This window comes from Aureococcus anophagefferens (assembly GCF_000186865.1).
Source record: "Aureococcus anophagefferens unplaced genomic scaffold AURANscaffold_28, whole genome shotgun sequence".
In the NCBI taxonomy this organism is placed as follows: Eukaryota; class Pelagophyceae; order Pelagomonadales; family Pelagomonadaceae; genus Aureococcus; species Aureococcus anophagefferens.
Window position 1 is genome coordinate 406,640 of NW_008705587.1, and position 24,799 is coordinate 431,438.

At 71.9% G+C, this 24,799-nt stretch overlaps 4 protein-coding genes across 4 annotated transcripts; 3 read left to right on the forward strand and 1 right to left on the reverse strand.

Annotated features, from left to right (window-relative positions):
- Positions 1-894: 894 nt before the first annotated feature.
- Positions 895-3,059, reverse strand: AURANDRAFT_66894 (hypothetical protein; the record flags this gene model as incomplete). The annotated part of the gene is made up of 2 exons (XM_009042193.1): positions 895-1,260; positions 1,305-3,059. 2 exons carry the CDS (start codon positions 3,057-3,059, stop codon positions 895-897), a joined length of 2,121 nt encoding a protein of 706 aa, XP_009040441.1.
- A 2,710-nt stretch (positions 3,060-5,769) lies between these two features.
- On the forward strand, positions 5,770-7,074 carry AURANDRAFT_31884 (hypothetical protein; the record flags this gene model as incomplete). Its single annotated transcript, XM_009042180.1, has 2 exons — positions 5,770-6,594; positions 6,799-7,074. Coding segments are annotated over 2 exons (1,101 nt in total), but the record flags the coding sequence as incomplete, so codon positions are not given.
- Positions 7,075-7,128: 54 nt separating this feature from the next.
- AURANDRAFT_31778 (hypothetical protein) lies at positions 7,129-8,139 on the forward strand (the record flags this gene model as incomplete). Its single annotated transcript, XM_009042181.1, has 1 exon — positions 7,129-8,139. A coding segment is annotated over one exon (1,011 nt), but the record flags the coding sequence as incomplete, so codon positions are not given.
- Positions 8,140-22,849: 14,710 nt separating this feature from the next.
- ALD2 (hypothetical protein) lies at positions 22,850-24,517 on the forward strand (the record flags this gene model as incomplete). The annotated part of the gene is made up of 3 exons (XM_009042182.1): positions 22,850-23,445; positions 23,526-23,679; positions 23,744-24,517. The coding sequence occupies 3 exons, from the start codon at positions 22,850-22,852 to the stop codon at positions 24,515-24,517; spliced, it is 1,524 nt and encodes a 507-aa protein (XP_009040430.1).
- Between the last annotated feature and the right edge of the window lie 282 nt (positions 24,518-24,799).

Genomic DNA, 24,799 nt, shown 5'->3' on the forward strand with positions numbered 1-24,799 from the left:
GCGCAAGGCCCGCGCGCCCTTTGCGCCCGTGAACACGAACGCGCCGCCGCCGTTGCAGCAGAAACCCGCCGTCGCCGCCGAAATACCCGTCGTCGACGACGCGCCCGTCGTGCGCCGCATGACGCGCGACGCGGACGGCGCGTGGACGGGCGCGCCCGTCGCCGAGCCGACGGGCGCGCCCGTCGCCGAGCCGACGGGCTCGCCGGAGCCGTCCGTCGACGCGATCCGCGCGGAGATCGAGGCGATCCAGGCGACGCTCGACCCGGAGACGGCCGAGGCCGCCGCGCGCCAGCTGGACCTGCTGGCCGAGTACGAGTCGGCGTGGGACGACGTGCGGTCGCCGGAGAAGGCGACCTGGACGCGGTGCTACGACGCCCAGTACGACACGTTCTACTACCACAACGACGCCGACGGCACGAGCTCCTGGGAGCCGCCGAGCTCCGGCGTCTGGGTCGACGACGAGGGCGTGCGCGAGGTCGAGGAGGCGCGCGACGCGCCGTCGCCGCTCCCGGCGCTCGAGCGCCCGGCGAAGCGGGCCACGCTGTCGCTGCAGCGCCGCGACGTCCTGTTGGGCCTCTTCGTCGTCGCCTTCTCCGTCGTCGTCGCCGTCTCCCTCGCGAACTACGGCGCGCGCGACGCGACGTGCGCCGCGCCCCGACTCCTCGGCGCGCCGGACGCGAAGGCGGACCTCGTCGACGAGCTCCAGAGCGTCCTCGCGGCCCTCGACCCGAATTCCGCCGCCGTGCGCGAGCCCGCGGCGTCGACGCCCTTCGGCATCGTCCGCCGCGGCCTCGCGGACCTCTTCGCGCCCCTGAAGGCGCTCCGCGCGCTCGTCCGCGTCCTCAAGAAGCTCCTCCTCCTCAACTAAACCGCTTCCCACTCTGAATTTACGGACTACCAGGGTATCTGGAGGTCCGGGAGCATGCGCTTGACGAGCTCCGCGTCGACGGTGAAGAACGCCTCCAGGAGGCGCCGCGTCTTCCGGAGGAGCGGCCGGTAGTCGTTCGTCACGGCGCCGTTCTCGTTCGTGCTCGCGCCGTCGCCGTAGCGCCGCTTCTCCTGCGACTTGGCCGCGGCGGCGATGCGGTCCGGCTGGTACTTCAGGCCCTTGAGCTTGAGGAACTTGACGAGGCCCGCGACGACCCTCGGGCCCGTGTCCGGCGCCAGCAGCTGCTCGTAGACGAGCACGTGGACCTGCTTCCGGTCGAAGCGCGAGAAGAGCGCGGCGAGCTGCGGCGCGTAGAGCGACCGCGCGAAGACCTACGGTGGGGTCGCATCATCGGAGTTCCGGACCCGTGAGAAACGCGGCCGCGCGCGTTGTCGTTGAGCGCGCCGAGCTCCCAGTCGAGCGGCAGGCTGTCGTTGAGCGCGGCGCGCTTCATGACGGCCCGCCGGTCCGGCTCCCAGGCGTCGAAGACGAGCTGGCGCGCGTACGCGTCGAAGACGAGAGGCGACGCGACCGTCGGCGGCACGCGCGAGCCGCGCGCGACGCAGCCCGCGCGCGCGGCCGCGACGGCGCCCGGCCCGCCGCCGAGGCGCTCCGCGTTCGTCGCCGCCTCCTTGCCGACGACGTCGGCGCCGTGGCAGACGAAGAGCTCCTTGTCGCGGCGGAAGAGCTTGCCCCGGCGCACGTGGGCCCAGAACTCGTCGTACGCGCGCGCGACGGGTTCGCGGAGCACGAAGACGAGGCGCGCGTCGGGCAGGAGCGCCCGGATCTCCCGCAACGCGCCGGGCCGCACGCCGTACTCCGGCGACGCCTCGAAGGTCACGTGCGACGACCGCCGCTGCGCCTTCGACAGCGCGAACGACGGGTGCATCGCGTAGTCGAGCGGGTGCCGCTCGTCGCGCCCGCCGAAGAACCGCAGGCTCGCGCCCGGCCCGTGGACCATGGGGTGCATCTTGAGCAGGCGCGCGACCAAGCCCACGCCCGCGCGCGTCGCGCCGACGCCGAGCGCCGACGGGAAGCAGTGCGCCGCGTCGTCGTCGTCCTGCTTCTTGCGGCCCTTGCCCTTGGGCTTGGCGAACCAGCCCTTGCTCTTGGGCGCCGTGCGCCGCGCCTCCTCGCCGGAGTAGCACGCGCCGGCCTTCGCGCCGTCGAGCGCGGGCAGCGGCGCGAGGTCGTCGAGACCCGTCGGGAACGCGACGGGCTCGAGGGGCCGCCGCTCCGTCGGCGACGGCGCGGCGACGAGGGGCCGGCCGAGGCAGGCCTGGGCGTGGATCTCGAGGTGCGCCACCGCGTGGTCGTAGAGCTCCGCGTCGAGGCCGTTCGCGTCGCGGATCTTTCTGACGGTTTCCGGCTCGAGGTCCGCCGCGAGGCCCGCGCCGCCGCCGAAGAAGAAGTCCGCCGACGTGGGCGTCCGCGCGCGCGCGACGCCGGCGACGCCCTCGAAGAGGTGCGGCACGAACTTCTCCAGCACGAGCAGCGAGTCGGCCCAGCGCTCCCGGACGCCGACGAACGAAAAGTCGCGGCCGAGGACGAGCTTCGCGCGCACGAGCGCCGCCTCGCCCTTGCCCGCGAGGTCGCACATGGCGCCGCCGCCGCAGAACCAGGCCGTCATCGACTCGCAGGGCACGCAGTGCTCCGCGCCCTTCTTCGCGACGCATCGATCCAACTCGCCGGCCGAACCGCGCCACGACCGCGTCGCGCGCGCGACGGGGTCCTCGACGAAGTTGATCCACGCCACGCGGCCCTCCTCGACGTCGGGCACCTCGATAAAACTAAAGCTCCGCTCCCAGAGCACGACGCGCTGCTTCGGCCGCGGCAGCGACCGGTGCTGGATCTCGCGGATCGTCTTCGCCAGGCGCAGCCCGTCGCCGTGGCTCAGGCCCACGTCGCGCGCGTCCATGGCGTGCGCCGCGCGGAAGACGTCGCGGTCGCCGCCCCAGCGCAGGTACTCGAAGTCGAGCGCCGCGCTCTGGTTGCTCACGACCTCGGACCACGCCAGGCTCTCGAACCAGGGCAGCCGGTTGAAGATGACGAGGCCCGGCTCGAGCCGCGCCGCGCAGCTCAACGCGGCGGCGGCCGGCACGCACGCCAGCAGCGGGAGCACCGGCCGCATGGCGGCCGACGGCGCGCGCCGACGGCGCACAAAATAATATGTGTGCGAGCAAGCTCGCGCGTCGGGCTGCTCCATCAAGGAGTGGTTCAACAATAACCGGAATCTATTTTTGAGCCGGACAACCGAGCATAGGAGCGCCTGCAGTGCGCCTCGCCTTTGGAAGGACGGCGAGGTGTCGGTGCCGTCGGCAGCCCGGCCTGGGTGATCGCGTTGGTCTCGCTGGTGTGCCGTCGGTCTCCGCCGCCGGGCTGGCAGGTCCTCTCGAACCGAGACCGCAGGGGCTGCCCGGGCCCCGGCCACGACCCGGCTCGACGCGCCCATGGACGGCGACGGCGAGGACCTCGCGACCTTCGAGAGCGATGCGGAGAGCCGCGCCTACGGCGAGCGGGAGATGGTGACGCCGCGCCTGCCCGCCGCGGAGCCGGAGCCGCCGCGCGAGGCCCCGGGATCCGCCGCGAAGCCGCTGCTCGACGAGCGGCGGAGCCTCGACGACCAGGGCACGCCCGTGCAGTACACGCGCGCGCTCGACGACGAGGAGCCGGAGACCGTCGCGGCGCCGAACTTCTTCGTCGACGGCGTCGCGTACCGCTTCGCGGACCGCGCGCTCGGCTGCGTGCCGCCGTCGAGCGAGCCGCGGAAGCGGGCCGTGGCCGTCGTCGTGCACCCGGCCTTCGACGCCGTCATCCTGGTGGCCATCCTCGTGAACGCGGCCTTCATGGGCATGGTCGACTACGGCTCCGTCGGCGAGGACCCGGACCTCGAGATGTACTACAAGCCCAAGGGCGGCTGGCGCAACGATCTCATCGAGCGGGCGGAGATCCCGTTCACGGCGCTATTCTTGGTGGAGTTCGTCCTCAAGGTCTTCGCCATGGGCTTCGCGGGCGAGGAGGGCGCGTACCTCTCGGACAACTGGAACCTCGTGGACTTTGTCGTCGTGCTCACGTCCGTCGTCGAACTCCTGCCGATCGGCGGCGGCGCGGGCGGCCTCGGCGCGCTGCGGGCCATGCGCCTGCTCCGGCCGCTGCGCACGCTGACGCGCGTCCCCGGGCTGAAGAAGCTCGTCGAGGGCATCCTGTCCGCGGGGCCGAAGCTCGTCGACGTCGGCCTCTTCTTCAGCTTCCCGTTCCTGCTCTTCGGCATCGTCGGCGTCCAGCTCTTCATGGGCCAGCTCCACGGCCGCTGCCGCACGACGCCCTACCCCGTCGTCGCCAACTACTCGCTCTACGGCAACGGCACGAACTACGCGGACTTCGCGTGCGTCGCGAACCCGCGGCGGAACAACTTCGACGTCCGGAGCGACCGCGATTGGACGCGGCAGCGGGACAGCGTCTGGTACGACGCCAAGGACTGCTACTGGCCGCTGGACGAGGACGACGGCCGCTTCTGCGCGCTCCACACGGGCGGGCCGGGCCTCCACAAGTGCGCGCACGCGACGTCGAAGCTGGCGCCGGACGAGTGGCGCTGGTGCGGCTCGAACTACGACGCGCTGGGCAACCTGCGCTTCACACCGCTGAAGAAGAGGGACGCGGGCGACGGCGACGGCCCCATCGAGTCCTGGTTCCACGCGGGCGCGAAGCAGGGCGACGACTCGGGCGTCTGGAGCGAGGACCTGAATTTCGGCTACACGTCCTTCGACAACTACCTCCTCGGGCTCGTGACGATCTTCCAGACGATCACGCTCGAGGGGTGGTCCGACGTCATGTTCATGTACGAGGACGCGGGCGATCCGACGGTCGCCGCGCTCTTCTTCACGTGCATGGTCATCTTCGGGTCCTTCATTCTTCTGAATCTCGTGCTGGCCGTGCTCGAGAACTCGCTCGAGGAGGAGGACGACGGCGCGGAGGCACCGGACCCGGAGTACGAGGCCGCCTGCCGGCGCGCGGACGAGCTCCACGAGGCGGGCAAGTACAAGTCGCCCTTCCAGAAGGCCGTGCTCAGCGAGGGCTTCGACTACTTCTTCACGCTCCTGATCGTCGGCAACACGATCGTCCTCGCGATGGACCACAAGGGCATCGACCCGGCGGAGGAGCGGCTCCACGAGCTCATTCTGTTTGTGTTGGGCGTCCTCTTCGCCGTGGAGATGGTGTTGAAGATCGCCGCGCTGGGGCTCGCGCCCTACTTTGCGGTGTCGTTCAACCGCTTCGACGCGTTCATCGTGTTCCTGAGCGTTTTAGAGGTGCTGTTGGCGCCGCCGCGGTTTTTGGGGAAGGCGGCCATCGCCAACGACGGCAACGCGGGCGTGCTCTCGGCCCTGCGGGCGCTGCGCATCTTTCGGGTCTTCAAGCTGGCCAAGTCCTGGAAAAACATGGCGAAGCTGCTCGCGCTGCTGCAGAAGACGCTCGGCGACGTCGCGAACATCGCGGGCATCTTGATGCTCTTCATGTACATCTGCGCGCTCCTGGGCATGCAGCTCTTCGCGAACCGTTTCAGGTTCGACGGCGCGACGGGCTTCGCCGTGCCGCTCGCGGCGCCGGGCTCGAGCGGGCGCGCCGCGTACGCGGCCGCGGACGTGCCGCGGGCCCACTTCGACGACCTGGGCACGGCCTTCGTGACCATCTTTCAAATTTTGACGGGCGAGAACTGGAACACGGTCATGTACGACGGCTGGCGCGCGACGGGGCCCGCGGCGTTCGTCTTCTTCTTCTTCGTGGTCGTCGTCGGCGCGTTCGTCGTCATGCAGATCTTCCTCGCCATTCTGCTGTCGAACATCATGACGGTCCACGAGCCGGAGACGCGCGACCGCAGCGACACGGGCCGGGAGAAGGTGAAGGCGGCGCAGGCGTCGCGCCTCGCGGACGAGGAGCGGAGGAAGCGCGAGGCCGCGGACGCGACGGGCCTGCGCAGGCGGGCGCTCGAGAGCGCGCTCCAGCGGTCCGACTCCATCTTCCCGCTGCCGGATATTCGGGCGCTCGGCTGCCTGGGGCCGGACAACGAATTTCGGCTGCGGGTCGCGCTGCTCGTGGACCACCCGCGCTTCGACCAGGTCATCCTGCTCCTCATCCTCGTGTCGACGGCGTTCCTCGCCATCGACTCGCCGCTCAACGCGCCGTGCTCGACGCTGTCCCTGTTCCTGGCGCTGAGCGACTGGTTCTTCACGCCCATCTTCATCATGGAGATGGTGCTGAAGGTCATCGCGGTGGGCGCGAAGCCCTACATCGGAAACGGGTGGAACCAGTTGGACTTCCTCGTCGTCGCGACGTCGACCTACGGCCTCACGACGGGCGCGCCGACGCTCACGTGCACGGGCGGCGGCTCGAGCGTGGCGTCGCTCAAGGCGCTGCGGGCCATGCGCGCGTTCAAGCCCCTCCGGGCGATGAAGCGCGCGGCGGGCCTCCGCGCGCTCATCGACGCGCTCCTGGGCTGCATTCCCTCCGTGCTGGAGGTCTGCGCCGTGTGCATGCTGTTCTTCCTCGTGTTCGCGATCTTCCTCGTGAGCTTCCTCAAGGGGCGGCTGCGCCACTGCGGCGACGCGCGGTTCTGGGAAGCGTCGGAGCCGCCGACGTACGCGTCGCTGGAGGACGCGGGCGACGACACGGTCTTCGGGCTCCTGGACCGGCCCAAGGCCTGGGTCGACATGTCCTCGGACGAGCAGGCCTACTTCGGCCCGAGCTCGGGCGTCGGCGACGTCGCCGCGGGCTGCGGCGCGGGCGCGGCGGCCTGGGCCGACGACCCGTACCCGTGCTGCGGCGCGTGGCCCGCGGGCGGCGGCTGGAACGCGACGGTGCCGACGGCCAAGGAGCTGTGCCGGTGCTGGGGCTACCGCTGGACGCCCGTCGTGTCCCAGTCCTTCGACAACGTCTTCGTCGCCACGCTCAGCCTCTTCGAGATGGCGACGACCGAGGGCTGGATCGACGTCATGTACGCCGCCGTCGACTCGACGGGCCGCGCGAACATGCCCCGGCGCGACGAGAACCCGGGCTGGTACGCCGTGTTCCTCATCTTCATGCTCGTGGGCAGCTTCCTGTTCCTGAACCTCTTCGTCGGCGTCGTCTGCGACTCCTTCGAGAAGATGCGCGGCGACAAGGGCGGCGACATCCTCGTCACGGACGCGCAGCAGGACTGGGTCAAGATGGCCCAGGTCATCGTGCGCCTGAGGCCCAAGCAGCTCGCCGTGTCGTCGACGCCCGCGCTCGGCTTCGTCGCGGGCGAGGCGTTCGACAACGTCATCGGCGGCTGCATCTTGCTGAACGGCGTGTCGCTCGCGCTGCCCTACTTCGGGCAGCCCGACGGCTACACGCTGGGGACCTACGTGCTGGGCCACTGCTTCTCGTTCATCTTCTTCGTGGAGATGGTGCTGAAGCTGCTCGCGTTCGGAATGGCGTACTTCACGTCGAACTGGAACCGCTTCGACTTCGGGTTGGTGACGATCACGCTCGTGGGGCTGCCGCTGGAATTCACGGGGTCCGGCGCGTCGGGCATCGGCGGCTTCGCGCGCATGCTCCGGCTGGCGCGCACGGTGCGGCTCGCGCGGCTCATCAAGCGCCACAAGACGATGCAGAAGCTGTGCCTGACGTTGGTGGCGACGGTGCCGGGGTTGGCGAACATCGCGCTGCTCATGGTGCTCATGTTCTTCGTCTTCGCGGTGATCGGCGTGAACCTCTTCAGCAAGGTCGCGTATTACGGCGCCCACGACGAGCACGTGAACTTCCGGAGCCTGGGCCGCGCGATGCTGAGCCTGCTGCGGTTCGCGACGGGCGAGAACTGGAACGGGTTCATGCACGACGTCGCGCGGCGGCCCGCGCACTGCGCGGACGACCCGGAGTACGACGACGACGTCTGCGCCTTCAACGGGGACGCGCCGGGCTGCGTGCCCGTCGACGGCTGCGGGTCGACGCTGATTTATCCGTACCTGCTGTCGTTCTCGATCGTCGTCGCGTTCGTCTTCGTGAACCTGTTCATCGGCGTCGTGCTCGAGGGCTTCAACAGCGCGGACGCGGACGACGACCTCATGATCAGCGACGAGGACTACCAGCGGTTCCGGGACGGCTGGGTGCGCTTCGACACGAACGGCGACGGGAAGATCTCGCTGGGCCACTTCGAGGCGCTCTTAGCGGACCTGCCGCCGCCCTGGGGCTACAGCCTGGGCGACGACACGCCGCCGCCGTCGCGGCGCATCATCCAGGCGAAGATCCAGAGCCTGGAGCTGGAGATCTTCGAGCTCGGGGAGCAGGACATGGACGAGGGCGACGAGGGCGAGGCCGCGCACGTCAAGTTCAACGACGCGATCCTCGCGCTGGCGAAGCACGCCCACGACACGATCGTCAAGGTCGGCTCCTCGTCGAGCACGGGCGCGAAGCGCACGGCGCTCCTGCGCTGCTTCACGGAGGAGCTCGTCCGGGGCCGCGGGAGCTCCGTCGACGGCCGCTACGCGCTCGAGTCGCCGGGCGTCGGCGACGGCTACGACGACGACGAGGCCAAGGCGCCGCCGAACGACTACTTCTTCCGCGAGCCCCAGGAGGCGCCGCCGTCGGAGTCGCCGAGCTGGATGCCGCGCGGGCCGCCCGCGCCGGACAGCCCGCACTACGCGGACGAGGCGCCGGACCCGCCGGTCGACGACGGCCGCGTCGACCTGTCCTACGGCGGCGCGGCGCTCGACGGCCACGCCGTCGCGCGCGTCCTGGCGAACTGCCGCGTGCCTCTGGAGGCGCTCGTGCTCGACGGCACGTTCCTCGGGGACCGGGCCGCGAGGACCGTCGCCTCCGCGCTCGCGGACCGCGCGCTCTTCGAGGCGCGCGGCGGCGTGGCGTGCCGGCTGGCCTGCCTGCGGGAGCTGCGCTGCTATTCCTGCGGGCTGGGGGACCGCGGGGCGTTCATCTTGTGCCAGTCGCTGTTTCTGGCGCCGGACGGCTGCCGCGCGCCGCGCCTCGAGCGGCTCGACGTCGCGCGGAACGAGCTCGGGCCCGAGGCGCTGGACGTTCTAGTCGAGGGGGTGGCGGTCTTGGTGGCGGAGAAGACGCTTCAGGCCGCGAGCTCCCAGTTCCTGTCGATGCGGCGGACGCGGCCGCCAAAGTTCGAGCTCGACCTCTCGGAGAACGCGTTCTTCGAGGGGGACGCGCGCAAGGCCCTGACGGCGCTGCGGGCGCTGGCGAAGACCATGGACGACGCCGACGGCCGCATGGCCCTGGCCCTGCAGTGCTGCGGCCTGGGCGAGGCCGCGAACTCGCCCGACGGCCCGCTCGCGGCCGCGGCGCTCCGGGACCTCGCGAGGGCGGACCTCGAGGTGCTCAACCTGTCGGACAACAACCTCGGCCCCCGCGCCGTGGACCCCCTCGCGTCGGGCATCATGGTCCGCTTCTTCGACGCCGACGCGCCGAGGAGCCGGCGGTCGTCGCGGCTCCGGTGCGACCTCCGGGGCAACGGCTTCCACCGCCGGTCGGACGCGACGCGGCCCCTCTACGACATCCTGCAAAAGTCCTGGGACCGCGACGACCTGCCGAGCCACTGGGTCAAGCTCGAGGACGACGGCGACGACTTCTACGCGCCGCCGCCGGCGACGCCGCGGACGCGCGCCGCCGAGGAGCTCAGGTACGCGTACGCGCCGCCGCCGCCGAAGCCGCTCACGCCGGAGCTCGCGACCTACCGCAAGTCGCGGGTCCACGTCGCCGACCCGGACGTCGCGCGCGTGTTGAGCGGCTCGCCCGACGGCTGGCACGACCTCCGCTGGTCCGTGCCGGGCGACTCGGGCACGCCGCGGCGCCCGCCGCCGCCGCCGTCGCGGTCCTTCTCGCCGCGGCCCCCGGGCGCCGAGCCGGGCGAGATCCGGCGGGACGCGGCGACGGACGCCGCGAGCTACGCGGCGCCGTCGCCCCTCGCGGCGTCCGTCGAGGGGCTCACGGAGACGATCCGCGACATCAAGCGCTACGCGTCGTCGCCGGGGCCCGACTTCACGCCCCGCGTCTCCCCGGGGTCGCGCGCGTCGCGGACGCCGCGCTACTAACACGAATTCGCCGGGCGCCCGTTACCACACCTCCTTGGACTCCTCGACGCCCCACGCGCGCCGCTGCTCGCGCCGGGCCTCCGCGGCGCTCCCGCGCCGCGGCCGTCGTCGCTCCGACGGCTCCTCGTCGCGGCGGCGCTCCTCGTCGCGGCGGCGCTCCTCCTCGCGGCGCGCCCGGGGGCCCCTGCGGGCCTCGGCCTCGCGGTCGAAGCTCCGCGTCGGGCCGTCGTCCGCGAAGTCGCGGTCGATGCTGTTCCGGGTCGGCTCGCGCGGCTCGCTCCGCCGCGGCTCCGGCCGGCTCCGCGGCCGCTGCGCGCTCCGCGGCCGCTCGGGCCGCTCGCGCGCCGCCGCGAGGTCCTTGAGCTCGCGCTTCAGCGCCGCGACGCGGTCCGCGCGCTCGCCGATCTTCAGGCCGCCGACGTCGTCCGGCCGGCTCCGAAAGTAGTCGACGACGTCGTCGCCCGTGCGCTCCGGCACGAGCTCCGTGGTCGTCGGCACCGGCGCGTCGCCGGAGAAGGCCGGCTCCCGCTTGAGGTCGTCGAGCATCTTCTGGTTCGCGGCGATCTCCGCCGCCAGCGTTTCGATGTCGCCCCGGAGCCGCCGGTGCGCGTCGACCTCCGCGGCCTCGTCGCCGTCCAGATCGGCGGCGCCGCGCGGCTCGTCCGTCCGCAGGCGCGCGAGCACGTCGGCGACGTCGCGCATGGCGGCGGCGACGTCGAAGTCCGGCAGCGGCCGCGGCGTCCGCGGCTTCGGAGGCGTCTGCGCGTACTGGGCGCGGTCGCGGCGCGACGCGCCGGACTTGTCGCTGCGCCGCACGCGCCGCGACCCGTCCTGCCGCTTCTCCGGCGGCTTGCCGAATTGCGTCATGTTGTTGTGCCGGGCGGCGCGCGCCGGCGACGACGACGATGGTCGAGGGCAGCCCGCGAAGCAGTTTGGCGCCGAGCGCGAAGGTCAACACTTCGGAGCGAGCAGGGCACTCACGGCCTGAGCAGATCGCGATGGCGCCTCGCTCTTGAGAACAGCCGCGCCGACGTCGCTTGAACAAGTTTGCAACGATGCGCCGCCACCACTTACTGGTCGTCATCACGTGCTGCGCGGCGCGCGCGCTGGCGCCGCTGCGGTCTCGCTCGCTGCTCTCGCTCCGCGGCGGCGGCGGCGACGACGGCGACGCCGCCGGCGCGCCGCCGAGCGCCGCGCCGCCGCCGCCGCGGGGCCCGGTCGACGCCGTCCACCTGCGGCTCCTGTCGACGGGCCGCGGCCGCTGGCTCGCGCTGTCGGCGCTCGAGGCGCTCGACGCCGCCGACACGTACTGCCCGCCGCTCGGCGTCGCGGGCCGCTACGCGTGGGGCCGGCTCTGCGAGGGCTTCCTCGCGCCGCGCTGGGTCCGCGGCGCCGAGCGCCGCGAGCGCAACGTCGCCGCCGCGCGGCGCGCCGCGGACCCGCGGTCCGTGGAGTTCCAGGCCAAGCACCGCTACCACGGCCTCGCGCCGGCGGAGGCCGACGCGATCCTCGCGACGCCCTTCGACAAGTACGCGCGGCTCTCCGAGTCCTTCATGCGCCGCGAGCGCCTCGGGGCCTACGCGGCCGGCGCGTCGAGCTCCAAGGACGTCGACGCGTTGATGGCGGGGAAGACGCTCAAGGCCGACCGCGGGAGCCTCCGGCGCGCCGCTCTCGACTCCGCGCAGATGCAGCGCGACTTCGACGAGGAGGACGACGAGGATGACGACGAGGAGGACGATGAGGAGGAGGAAGATGACGAGGACGACGAAGAGGAGGAGGAAGATGACGAGGACGACGAAGAGGACGACGAGGACGACGAAGAGGACGATGAAGAGGACGATGAAGAGGACGATGAGGAGGACGATGACGATGATGACGAGGACGACGACGACGAAGAGGACGAGGACGACGAAGAGGACGACGAAGAGGAGGAGGACGACGAAGAGGACGACGACGACGAAGAGGAGGAGGAGGAGGACGACGACGACGAGTACGACGACGATGACGAGGACGACGACGAGTACGACGAGGATGACGACGACGACGAGGACGACGACGAGTACGACGAGGACGACGAGGACGACGAGGACGACGAGGACGAAGGCGCGATGGGGCTTCATCGTCTGCGTGACGACGACGACGACGAGTACGACGACGAGTACGACGACGACGACGACGACGAGTACGACAGCGACGACGACGAGTACGACAGCGACGACGACGAGTACGACAGCGACGACGACGAGTCGGACGACGAGGACGATAGATAGCCTAACCTTCCTTCGCGGAGTCGCCGTTCTCCCACTTGGGCAGCGCGCCCTGGAGCCGGGAGAACGCCTTCGGGCTGAGGCAGGCCATCCCCGTCGCCGGCGGGAGCGACGGGAGCCGCTTGCCCCAGGTGGACATCTTGCGGCCCGCGGCGGGCGACGGCGACGGGAGCCCGATCGGCGGCGGCGGCGCGACGCGCTTCGGCGACGGCGGCAGCTCGCGCGTGTCGACGGACAGGCCGCGGAAGCTCTCGGGCGCCTTGGACGCCGGCGGCTCGTCCTTGGCGTCCTTGGCCTCCGCGGCCTCCGAGACGACGGTCCCGTGCGCGACGTAGCCGCTCCAGCTGAACGAATTCCCGTTGTCGGCGGTCGGGTCGTCGTCGAAGAAGTCCACGCCCGCCGCGTCGTGGTACGCCGCGGCCCGCTCCTCGGCCTGGATCGCCGCGGCATTGACGGCCTCGTCGAGCGGCAGGAAGCGCTCCGGCGCCTCCCACGACGACTCGCCCGTCTCCGAGTTGTGGTAGTACAAATAGTTCGTGTTGAGATCCAGCAGCTCGTGCCACGCGTGGTCGTCCTCCGCCGCCGCCGCCGGCGCCTCTTCCTCCGCGGCGCCCCGCGCCGCGGCGAGCTTCCACAGCGCGGCGGCCTTGGCCTGCTCCGACGCCGCGTCGCCGTCCTCGCCGAGCATGCCGTTCAGACGCTTCTGGACCGTGCCGAGCTCCGCCTCGAGCGCGCACCAGGACACGAGGTCCGCGGCGACGGCCGCGAGCGACGCGGCGGACCCGGGCTCGTCGTCGTCGTCGCCGTCGCCGCCGGGGCCCGCGGCGTCGCCGCGCGCCGCGGACGCCCGGGCGTTGGCGAGCGCGCCGTGGATGTCGTCGGCGTGGCTCGGCAGGTCCTCGCGGTTGTGCAACAGGGATTTTATCGTGAGATAGCCGAGCTCGAGGTTCGCGTCGGAGACGCCCGCGTTCCGCACGCACCTGCCGCGCGCGACGGCGACCGCGCGCTGCAGCGTGTCGCAGCGGTCGAGCGCCGCGGCGACGCGGCCGCTCCGCTCGTCGTCGCCGCCGACGGCCGCGGCGCGCGCGGCCTCGGCGCGGGCCGCGCGGTCCTCGAAGACGGCGGACTGCGCGACGGCGAGCTCCACGGCGAAGCGCTGGCGCGCGAGCGCGCCCGCGAGCCGCTTCGCGCGCCGCGGGTCGTCGCGCCAGAGCGCGCCGTCGACCTCGCGCGCGACGGCCACGAAGGCCTCGGCCCAGCCGACGAAGGGCTTCTCCTTGGCGGGGAGCGTGCCGGTCCGCGTCCGCGTCGAGCACGCTGAGCGCCGTCGCGTGCTGCACCTCGAAGTCGCGGTTCGCGGCCTCCGTCGACTCGAAGGCGCCCTCCCAGAGGTCCGGCGCGTGCTTCCGCAGGCCCGGGTGGTGCACGGGCGTGTTCCCGGCGTCGCTGTCGCTGAAGACCGTGTGCTTGGCGCCCAGCGGCGACGCCGGGCCGCCCTTCGCCTCCTTCGCGTCGAGCATCTCGCGCTCGAGCTCCGCGGCGTCGCCCAGCTCGAGCTCGTCGTTCCGCCGGCGCATCATGCGCGCGAAGGCGCCGAAGTCGTCGATGGCGAGCAGATCCTCGAGGACCTTCTTCGCCGTCTCGTCGCGCGGGCCGTCGGACCGCCGCAGCCAGTTCGCCAGCTTCGCTCGTCGTCGTCGCTCTTGCACCCGAGCTCGCTCAGGAGCGCGTCGAGGATTTTCGTGACGAGCGCGCGGAACTGGACGTAGAGCGCGTACTCGCCCTCGCCGTGCTCCTCGTTGCTCGAGTCGCTGTTGCCGAAGAGCACGGCGTTCCGGTCCACGAAGTCGCGCACCTCCGTCCATTCCTTCCGCTTCGTGCAGTCGTGCAGCGCTTGCGTCCACTGCTGCTCCATCTCCATAGTGTTTACGCTACACCGCTGGCTCCACCATCAGTACGGGCCCGGGCAGCCTCACGATCTCCGTGCTGGCTCCACCATAAGACGGGCCCGACGAGTTGCGGCATCATCGACTTGCGTCCTCTGATTTGACAGCTCAACAATCGAGGCGTGCGAAATCTCGAGCTCTTGCGAACCGACACGCGCCGCAGATCCTCGTCGTTCTCGCCCGCTGCCGCTGCCAATTTGCAACGAAATCTTGCCTGGCCGTTGCAATCATGCGCCGCTTTGCTCTGATCGCTCTCGCGACCGTCGCCAACGCGTTCGCGCCGCGCCACGTGGTGCAAGACGTCACGAGAGCTTTGCGCGCCGCCGAGGCCGCCGAGGAGACCGTCAAAGCGGAGGCGAAGCCCGCCGGCCCGCCGGCGACCATCCTGTGGGACGAGAGCAAGGTCATCAAGGTCGACGCGTCGCCGATGTGCAAGTACATTACCCGCGCGTGGTCTAAGAGCGACGACGTCGCCGCGGCGGACATCGCCGACATGCTCAAGGATCCCGCCAACCTGGCGCTGTTCGGCGCCGTCGACGAGGCGGGCAGCTGCGCGCTGAGCCTCGCGGCGTCCAGCGGCAAGCCGCGCGTCGTCGAGGCCTTGCTCGCGGCCGGCGCGAACCCGAACGTCGTCCTCGGCGCCGAGTGGGACGTCAAGGACGTGCAGCCGCTCTTCCGCGCCGTCGAGGAGGAGAACCTCGACGCCGTCACGCAGCTCGTCGAGGCCGGCGCGGAGATCAACCGCCTCAACGCGCGCCTGCTCTTCACGGGCACGTGCAAGATGACGGCGGCGCAGCGCGCGAAGGACCTCGGCGCGAAGCAGGTCCTCAAGTACCTCGAGTCCAAGGGCGGCACGCTCGAACAGGTGGCCAAGCCCCTCTCCGGCGGCGCGAACGCGTGAACGAAGGGGTACTTAAAAGAACAAGGAGCGGTGGTAAAAGGGGGCCTCTGGGGAAGGCGGAGGGCGGAGGCCCCCAGAGGCCCCTCGCTAGGGGAGGCGGAGGGCGGCGTCGAGCGCGGAGAGCTTCGCCTCGGTGACGTCGTCGCCGGTGTCGTGGAAGTCGTCGTTGTTCTGGGACAGCTCGAGGGTGACGTCCTTGTAGGGCGTCGCCGCCGTGAAGAGGGACAGGGACGGGTCCGCCGCCGGCGCCTCGGCGGGGGTCTCGACGACGACATCGTGCTCCTCGAAGACGGGGTCGATCCGCCGCTCCGCGACGCCCGTGTCCAGCGCGATGGCCGCCGCGGGCACGAGGATGTCCGCGTTGGCGACGGGCCAGCCGGGCGTGGCGATGAGGACGACGCGGTCGCCCGCGCGGACGAGCGCCTGGTCGAGCGGGCTCAGCGAGAGCGCGCAGGCGACGGGCCCCTGGTCCATGTCGTCCGGCGTCGGCGCGCGGACGACGCCGAGGGGCGCGGCGCCGCGGTCGATGACGAGCGTGCAGACGTCGGAATAGCGCTGGCCGACCTCCTTGAGCTCGACGGCGAGGACCTGGACCTTCTGGTTCGACGCGCCCGGCTCGCCGAGCGACGCGATGAGCTCGAGCGCGCCCGGCGTCGTGTAGGCGACGGCGTAGGAGCCCAGGACCTCGTTGCGGGGGATGACCTCGGCGGCGACGTAGCGGAGGTTCGTGCGCACGTCGAAGGCCTCGAGCATGTGCTCGCCCTCGTAGTTCGTCCGCCGGGGCAGCTGCTCGAGGTTGTTGCTGGAGAAGAAGTCGTAGACGAGGGGCAGGTCCTTGGCGCGGCCCCAGCGCGCGAGCTGCGCCTCGACGGTCGACGCCAAGAGGTCGTTGCGCAGGTCGATCATGAGCTCGTCGGAGCCGTCCGCGGCGATGATGCCGAGCGCGACGAACGCGGCCGCGCGCGGCACGCCCACGGCCTCGAGCACGGACACGCGGCTCGGCGACTCGCCGATGAAGAAGAGGTCCGCGAGCGCGATGGCGCGGCCGTCGGCGTCGAAGAGGGACTTGTGGGGCGCGACGTCGCCGACGACGATGACCGGCGCCTCGGACCGCGCGCGGAACGTCGCGACGAGGCTCTGGAGCTGGGGCCAGAGGAAGTCGCCCAGGAGGGCGATGACGACGTGCTGGCCCGCGTCGATGACCTCGCTCACGTCCGTGTAGTGGTGCTCCGCGGGCTCGCGGTGCTCGAAGATCGTGCTGCCGCCGCCGCGCGACTTCGCGTCCTCGGGCTTGGCGCCCCCGGGCTTGAAGGCGAGGGACTTGAGGGACGCGGGCTCGGGCCCGCCACCGGCGTTCGCGTCGTCCGGCTCGGGCGCGACCTGGCTCGGCGCGCCGCCGCGCGCGCTCGACTCGATCATCTCGTAGCGCGCGGCCGCCGCGTCGCCGCGGCCCGCGGTGAGCGCCGTCTGGAGCGCGCCGATGATGGGGATGGCCGACGTCGCCCCCTGCTTCGCCGGCCCGTCGTCGCCCTTCTCCGTCTGCTCGACGACGGCGACCGTGCGGTCCGACGGCCCGCGCTTCTCCGACGGCGACAGCGGGCTCTCGTTCTCCTCCGCGGCCTTGGCCGCGGTCTCGCGGCGCACGCGCCGCAGGATGTCGAGCCAGACGGCGTCGCCCTCGGCCTCCGTGCGCGGGTCGGCGATGGCGAAGTAGTCGTCGTCGCCGTCGTCGAGCGCGAACGCGACGGTCTCGGGCGCGAGCGTCTGCGCGGACGGGTTGAGGATGAGCTGGCCCGTCTCCTTGGACTGGACGGCGATGAGGACGACGCCCAGCGCCGCGGCCTCGAGGGCCGCGTCCGCGAAGGTCTTGCCCGTGAACTTGGGGTGGAGGAGGAGGCCGCGCGGCTGCTGGTGCGTCGCGCACATGTAGCCCATGAGCCAGGGCGGCACGTCGGCGGCGGCGATGTGGCCCGGCCGCACGAGGGCCGGCAGCGCCAGGTTCAGGATGAGCGTCGACGCGCCGGGGCAGCAGCAGTTCGTCGCCGCGAGCGACGTCTTCAGCGAGTTGAGCGCGAAGCACCACGACCGCGGCAGCCCGAGGTTCGCCGCGGTCTCCAGCTTGAGCACGCGGAGCACGACGAGGCGCAGGGGCGCGCGCGGGTAGTGGCGGTGGAACGTCGCCGCGCGGAGGCAGTTCGCGTCGTCGTCGAAGTCCGCGGACGGAGTGTTGATGTTGCAGAGCACGAACGTCATCTTCGCGTCGCCCGCGCGGACGCGCTCGAGGTCCCGGCGGTCCAGCAGCGACCCCACGAAGTAGTGGACGTCGGAGGCCCAGTGCTCCTTGAGCATCGCGGCGACCTCGTCGCTCGCGGGCGTCCGCGCGAGGAGCACGACCTCGGGCGCGCGCGCCGCGTCCGCGCAGATGTTCTTGAGGAAGGACTCGATGGCGAAGCGGGAGCCGCACTGGACGCCGGAGCCGGCGACGACGACGTGGCCGTTCTTGCGCGCGCGCTTGGAGGAGAGGCGGTACGCGCCCGTGCCCGACGCGCGCTCGCGCTGGATCTCGACGATCTCGACGGTCGCGTAGGAGAAGAAGGTGACGCCGACGCCGACGAGGACGAAGACGAAGATGCGGCCGATGACCGTCACGGGGCTGTAGTCGCCGTAGCCCACGGTCGACATGGTGATGAACGTGAAGTAGATCATCTGGAAGAACGAGATGTCGCCCATCTCCGTCGCGTAGTAGACGTCGTCGAAGCGCGTGTGGCCCAGGAGCTCGATGGTGAACATGGTCCCCGCGAGGAAGATGATGACGCCGATGAACTCGAGCGCCGTCGTCGCGAGCTTCACGCCCATCTCCGGCAGCCAGTCGAGCGCCTCGCCGTGCGACAGCGTGTGCGCCTCCGTGACGACGCGGTAGATGCGCATGTAGGCCGGGCTCAGCCAGGACGAGCTGCGGAACACCGGGGACCGCTCGACCAGGATCCAGGGCACGGTCATGCAGTCGAGGAAGAAGTTCGCGCCGCGGACGTGGTCCGTCATGCCGCGCTTGAGGCACTCGACGCCGCCGTCGAAGAGCACGACGACGCACCAGGCGACGTCGAAGGCGTAGACCGTCGGCGTCGCGTCCATGTGGTAGGACTTGACGACCCAGAGCACGACCGCCGTGCCCGACGCGAAGAACTGCGCCGTCACGCGCAGGTTCTGGAACCAGGGGCACGTCGGCGGCTCGTAGTCGGTCCCGATCCACGTCGCCAGCAGCTTCCCGACGAAGTCCTCCTCGAGGAGCTCGTCGGGGTGCGCCTTCGTCGACTTCTTATCGAGGACGGCCTTCTTGACGCGCGTGTAGGCCACCTCGCCGACCTGGACGACGGCGAAGATCACAAAGGTCCCGACCATCTGATAAAAGCACTTGCTCCAGGAGCACCCCTCGAGGTCCTCGATGACCCGCGGGCCGTCGTAGGTCCCCATGGCGCCCACCGACGTTGTTTGTGGGGCTGCCCAGGCGAGCGACGGCAAAAGCAAAAATGGATTGGATGCATTCTCGAGTTGGATGCATTCACGGAGATGACCTCTGTCAACACGCTGAACTGCACAGTGCAGTCCGCCAACCCAGTCTCGTCAATACGATGTCAGGCCGCCAGCTCGGTGTTTGCGTCCTGGCCGCGCTCGCGTGCACGCGCGCCTTCGTCGCGCCGGCGGCGCGGCGCGCGCCGTCGCGGCTCCGGGGCGAGCCCGTGCAGCAGGAGGTGCTCGACGACGACCCGCTCGTCGTGCGCCTCGCCGAGGAGGTCGGGGCCATCAACGGGGGCGCGGGCCTCGACGCGTTGCTGAACCCGGCGAAGCTCATCAACACGGAGCGCGCGCTCGTGGAGCTGCGCGCGCGGCGCGACGCCGGCGACGGGAGCGCGGCCCTCGAGAAGGAGATCGCGAGCAAGGAGGCCGTCGTCTACGTCGAGAAGCGCGCGGTCATGCGCGACTGGCTCAAGACGCTCTTCCGGGGCCAGGCCTACGTGACGATCGGGATTTCGCTGCTCATGGTCTACGACGCCGTGCCCTTCTTCTCGCCCCTCGACCTCAGCGTCCGCGTGCTCGGCTTCTGGAGCTGGTGGCTCTTCACGGTCCCGTCGCTCCGGTCCATCAAGCCCCTGGCGGCCCCGGAGAAGAAGGCGCTCGACGCCGCCTTCCTCGCGACGCTCGTCGGGAGTCTGCTCGCGCCCTTCGCGACGAAGGACCCGGCGACGATCTGGTGGATCGACTTCGCCATCGTCGCCGCGTGCTACGGCTACGGCTACGTCGCGCCCGAGTCCGCGCCGGACGACGACGACGACGACCTCTTCGACGCCAAGGCCGCCGGCGGTGCGGGGGCCTTCGGCCAGCAGCTCTGGCGCTCCGCCAAGTGGGCCGGCCGCGCGCTCGACGTCGGCGGCGGCCGGGAACGCGGCGCGCGGTCCGCGGACGCGTCCGCGGTGGAGAAGGCCCTCGAGAGCGCCGTCGCCTCCAAGGCGGCGACCGCGTCGAAGCGGGCCGCCGTCGCGACCCTCGAGCCGGAGGAGGCCGACGACTACGACGGCATCCCGCCGTGACGCGCGGCGCCGAAACGGCGGCCCCCTCGATTCGCGTACGAACCTAAGGTCCCGTCGCCCGTGCGTCGCAGCAGGCCCCGCACGCCGTCGGGTGCCCGAGAGAGCACCAAAAGGAGGATTACACACGAAGGGGTCACGCGACGTAGGCGAGGACGAGGTCGAAGACGGGCCGCGGGAGCGCGGCGAGCGCGTGGGACGCGTCGCGCCGCGCGGCCTCGAAGGCGCGGCGCCGCGCGGCGGCGCGGCCGTCGCGCTCGCGGAGGAGGCCGACGCGGCGGAGGGCCGCGCGGTCGTCGCGGCGCAGCGGGCCGTCGCCGGGCCGCGTCGCCTTGAGGAAGACGGGCCCGTCGCCCGCGCCGCCGAGCGCCGCGCGGAGCGCCGGGTCGCCGTCGAGCGCGCGCTTCAGCTCGCCCGCGTCCTCGAAGTGGAGGTAGAGCGACGCCAGGGGCAGGGGCACGCGCGACGCGAGGGCGACGCCGTCGCAGGGGTCCCGGAGGCGGCCGTTGAAGCAGATCCACTTGTCGAGCGCGCCGTGCTCGTCGACCTCGAGGACGCCGCCGGCGACGCCGCCGTAGTCCCGGAGCAGCGCGGGCAGGTCGCCGCCGTAGCGGCCGACGAGGTCGGGCCCCGCGAGGCCGACGAGCGCGGCCCAGTGGCCCCGGGGCCGGCCCGGGAACTCGCGCGCCTCGAAGCGCTCGCCGAGGCCCACGCGGACGCCGCGCTCGCCCGGCGCGTGGGCCCAGGCGTAGCAGCCCGCCGGGAGCGACACGGGCGCGGCCTCGCCGGCGCCGCGGAGCAGGTCCAGCGCGCGCGGGCCGAGCTCGAAGCGGCGCCGCGCGGACGCGGACGGGATGAGCACGTGCGCGTGCAGGGACCCGTCGGCCTCGCAGGCGGCGAGGGACACGCCCTCGCCGGGCCGCAGGTGCACGCAGCGGAAGCGGCCCGCGTCCGGCGGCCGCGGGCAGCTCCGGTCCAGCAAGAGCGCGGCGCGCTCCTCGGCCGTCGCGCGGCTCCAGCGCGTCGACGCGCCGTCCGACGCCGGCGGCCGGAGCCGCGCGCGGAGCAGCGCGGCGACGCTCGCGCCGAGGGCCGCGCACTCGGGCCGCGGCGGCGGCTCCGCGTCCTCCGCGAGGTCCTCGACGTGGTCGCTCTCGAAATACGACGACGACGCGCGCGAGCTCTCGAAGTAGGACGACCCGACGAGCGCGGCGTGGAGCTGCGCGTCGCCCCCGTCGCCTCCGTTGCTGCTGCCGCTCGACGACACGAGCTGGACCTCGTCCGGGTCCGCCGCCTTCTCCTCCACCACGGGCTCGGGCGGCGGCGCGAGCGACAGGAGGCCGCCGTCGATGGGGTAGCCGATGAGCGTCGCCGACGCGCGCGCGCAGACGGACGTCGCGTGCTGGACCACGACGGCCACGGTGCGGCCGTGCGACACGCGGAGCGCGAGCGCGAAGGGCGCGCCGTCGGGCGCCCGCGCGACGCGCGCCGCGGCCTCGGCGTAGGCCGCGGCGCAGGTGAAGGGCAGGTCCGCGAGGACCTTCGGCCGCTCCGCGAGGCAGGTCAGCGCGCGCGCGCCGTCGCTCCAGAGCACGACGTTGAGCTCCGCGTCGACGCCGAGCACGAAGAGCGCCATCTTCTCGAGGGACGTCACGCGGCTCTGCTCGCGCTCCGCGGCGTAGCGCTCGCTGATGTCGCGGCAGACGACGATCCAGCGGCGCCGCTGGCGCCGCTGGCACCGGAGCTCGACCGCGCGCGCGCCGTCGAGGACCTTCATCGTGACGTCGCCGGCATCGAGGTTTTTGGCGCGCAGCGCGTCGAGGGCGCAGGCGTGGGACCCGTCGTCGAGGGGCGCCGCGTCGATGAGGGCCTCGCCGCCGGCCCCGGCCCGCGCCGCGGCCGCGTTCGCGGGCCGCACGAGGGCTGTGTCGACGTCGACGAGGAAGACGAGGTCGCGCATCTGGTCGAGGATCGCGTCCTGCTCCGCGGCGCGACGGAACCAGCGCCGCTCCTCCCGGAGGTACGTCGAGGCCGCGTAGAGCGCGAGCGAGCACCGTCGTCCGCGCGTTGCCGCCGCGCCACTCGGAGAAGGAGAGGCGCCGGTGCTTCGCCTCGTGGGGCGGGAAGATGACGTCGTCGCGCGTCACGACGATGGCGAGCGCGAGGACGCCGTCGAGGAGGCGCGCGTCGGCCGACTCGAACATGGTCCACTGCGTGGGCCGCGCCGCGGACGCGGACCCGAAGAGCGTGAAGAAGGACCAGGTCTCGCCGTCGCGGTAGGTGTGGTACGTGCCGCGCTCGCCGACGGTCTGCAGCGCTTCGGGCAGCGTCGCGAGGTAGCCCAGGACGTCGCCGCCGAAGGCCGCGACGGCCGCGTCGGGAAGCGCGAACGACAGCCCGTCGAAGTGCCAGCTGTGCGTCACGGGCGCGACGGTGCTCGCGTTGCGGTGTGTTGTGTTGGCCGTGTACATGTCGACGACGGGCGCATTCCAGGCCGCCTCCCAGAGGCCGCGGTCCGCGCGCGACACGAGCGGCGCAAGGTGCACCGTGACCCGGAGCGGCGGCACGGTCCGCGGCAGGTACGCGGCCCCGTCGTCGTCGGCATGGTCGATGCCGGACAAAATGAAGTTCGACGTCATCGTCGCGTGGGGCGCCGCGGCCAGGGCCTTGTGTCGCGGCCCCGCGGCCTCCGCGGCGCTCGCGGGGAAGACGACGCTTCGCCAGCCCGCGCTGCCCTCGTCGAACGCGCCGACCCAGCCCTGGGCGAACATGCGCGTCGTCGACACGAGCATGTTCGCGTAGCCCATGAGCACGCTCGCCGTCGCCTCGCACTCCGACGCCGCGAGCTCCGCCCGCCCGTCGTCGATGCGGTCCGGCAGCTCCACGACGCTCACCCAGGCCAGCGTGCTGAGGAAGACGACGGCCGCCGCGACGACGGCGGCCTTGCGCCAGAGGCGCGTGGGCTGCCGGCGATCGGGGGGGGGGCTTCCCCGGGTCGTCCCCCACGCCGGGGGCTGCCACATGGGCAGCCATCCTGTGGTTCGCACTTTTTGTTATGCAATCGCTTGTACTTCAAGGTATTGTTCAACGTCTCGCCATTTTCTGCCACACCTGTGGAGAGGGGAGGTGTGTGGACGACAAGACCCCCGCTCCCGCATGGCACAGCTGATCGACTCCCCGCACGCGGAGATGAAGCGAATACTCGACGTCCAGAAGAAGGCGTTCATCGCCAACGGCGCGCCGTCGACGCAGGAGCGCATCCGGCGCATCGACGTCGCCATCAAGCTGCTCCTCGACAACGCGGACGCGCTCTGCGCCGCCGTCGACGAGGACTTTGGCGGGCGGCCCGTCAAGTTCACGAAGTTCGTCGACGTCGCGACGGTCGTCGACGGGCTGAAGAACGCGCGCGCGCACGTCGCCAAGTGGTCGGCGCCGCACCGCCGCGGCGTCGAGTTCCCGATGAACCTCGCGGGCGCGTCGAACGCCGTCGAGTACGTGCCCAAGGGCGTCGTCGGCGTCATCTCGCCCTGGAACTACCCCGTGTCGCTCCTCTTCAACCCGCTCGCGGGCATCTTCGCCGCGGGCAACTCGGCGATGCTCAAGCCGTCCGAGTTCGTGCCCAAGACCGCGGAGCTCGTGCGGAAGCTCGTCGCCGAGGCCTACGACGAGAGCGTCTGTTGCGTGGTCACGGGCCACGCGGACGTCGCCGCGACGTTTAGCAGCCTGCCCTTCGACCACCTCATGTACACGGGGTCGGCGCCGGCGTCCGGTTACGGGAAAACGACGAGCGATCGAGATTTTGACAAAAGATCGTCGCCGACGCGTCCCGTAGGTCGACGCGCGTCGGCAAGATCGTCGCCCGGGCCGCGGCGGAGAACCTCGTGCCCTGCACGCTGGAGCTGGGCGGCAAGTGCCCCGTCATCGTCGGCGCGTCCACGGACCTGAACGTGACGGCCATGCGCGCGCGCGCCGCGTCCTTCGGCGCCGTCCCTCGCGTCGCTCCTCGATTCGCGCTTCACCCCGCCCGCCGCAGGCCTCGCGCACGGCAAGGTCATGAACGCGGGGCAGACGTGCATCGCGCCGGACGTCGTCTTCGTGCCCGCGGCGCTGAAGCAGCCCTTCGCCGACGCCTTCAAGGCGGCCGTCGCCGACATGTTCCCGGCGGGCGTCGCGCAGTCCGGCGACTACACGTCCGTCATCTCCGACGCGCACTACGAGCGCGCGACGGGGCTCGTGGCCGAGGCCGAGGCCGCGGGCGTCGAGGTGCTCGTCTGCCCCGGCGGCGACGCCGCCGCCACGGGCGGCGACGAGGAGTCCAAGGCCGGCGCGTACCCGCGCCGCATGGCCCCGACGCTCGTCTTCGACCCGGCGGACGACCTCAAGATCAGCGGCGAGGAGATCTTCGGCCCGCCCATGGTCGTCCGCACCTACGACGCCGTCGAGGACGCCGTCGCCTACGTCAACGCGCGGCCCCGGCCCCTGGCCTGCTACTACTTCGGCACGGACGCCGCCGAGGAGGCCAAGGTCCTGCCGCGGATCACGGCCGGCGGCGTCTGCGTCAACGACGTCATCATGCACGTCGCGCAGGAGGACCTGCCCTTCGGCGGCGTCGGCGGCTCGGGCTACGGCTCCTACCACGGCCACGAGGGCTTCCTCGAGTTCTCGCACCACAAGGGCGTCCACCGCCAGGTCGCGACGGGCCGCCAGTTCCTCCTCCAGGGCATCTACCCGCCCTACGACAAGAAGGGTTCCATGCTCGACATGATCATCGACATGAAGCTCACGCCCGCGAAGGACTCCAAGCTCCCCTGCTGCATCCTCTGATTTTGACCGCCCCGTCGCGGCTCTCTAATCGCATCGTCGTCGTTGGTGTGGGCGTCGCGCTGGCGCGGCCCGGGTGGTGAGCGCCGCCGACCGTCTCCGAGTCGGCCAGCCCGGCCTGCCCGTGAGTCACCGCGGCGGTGCCCGGGCCGCCCCGGGCCGCCGTCACGGTGGCCGCGGCCACTGCCACTGACATCGTCACCGCCGACATCGGCGACGACTCGAGGCTCGGCGCGCCCCGCCTGGTCTCGACGACGCGAAACCGAAGAGTCCTACGTCCTCGCC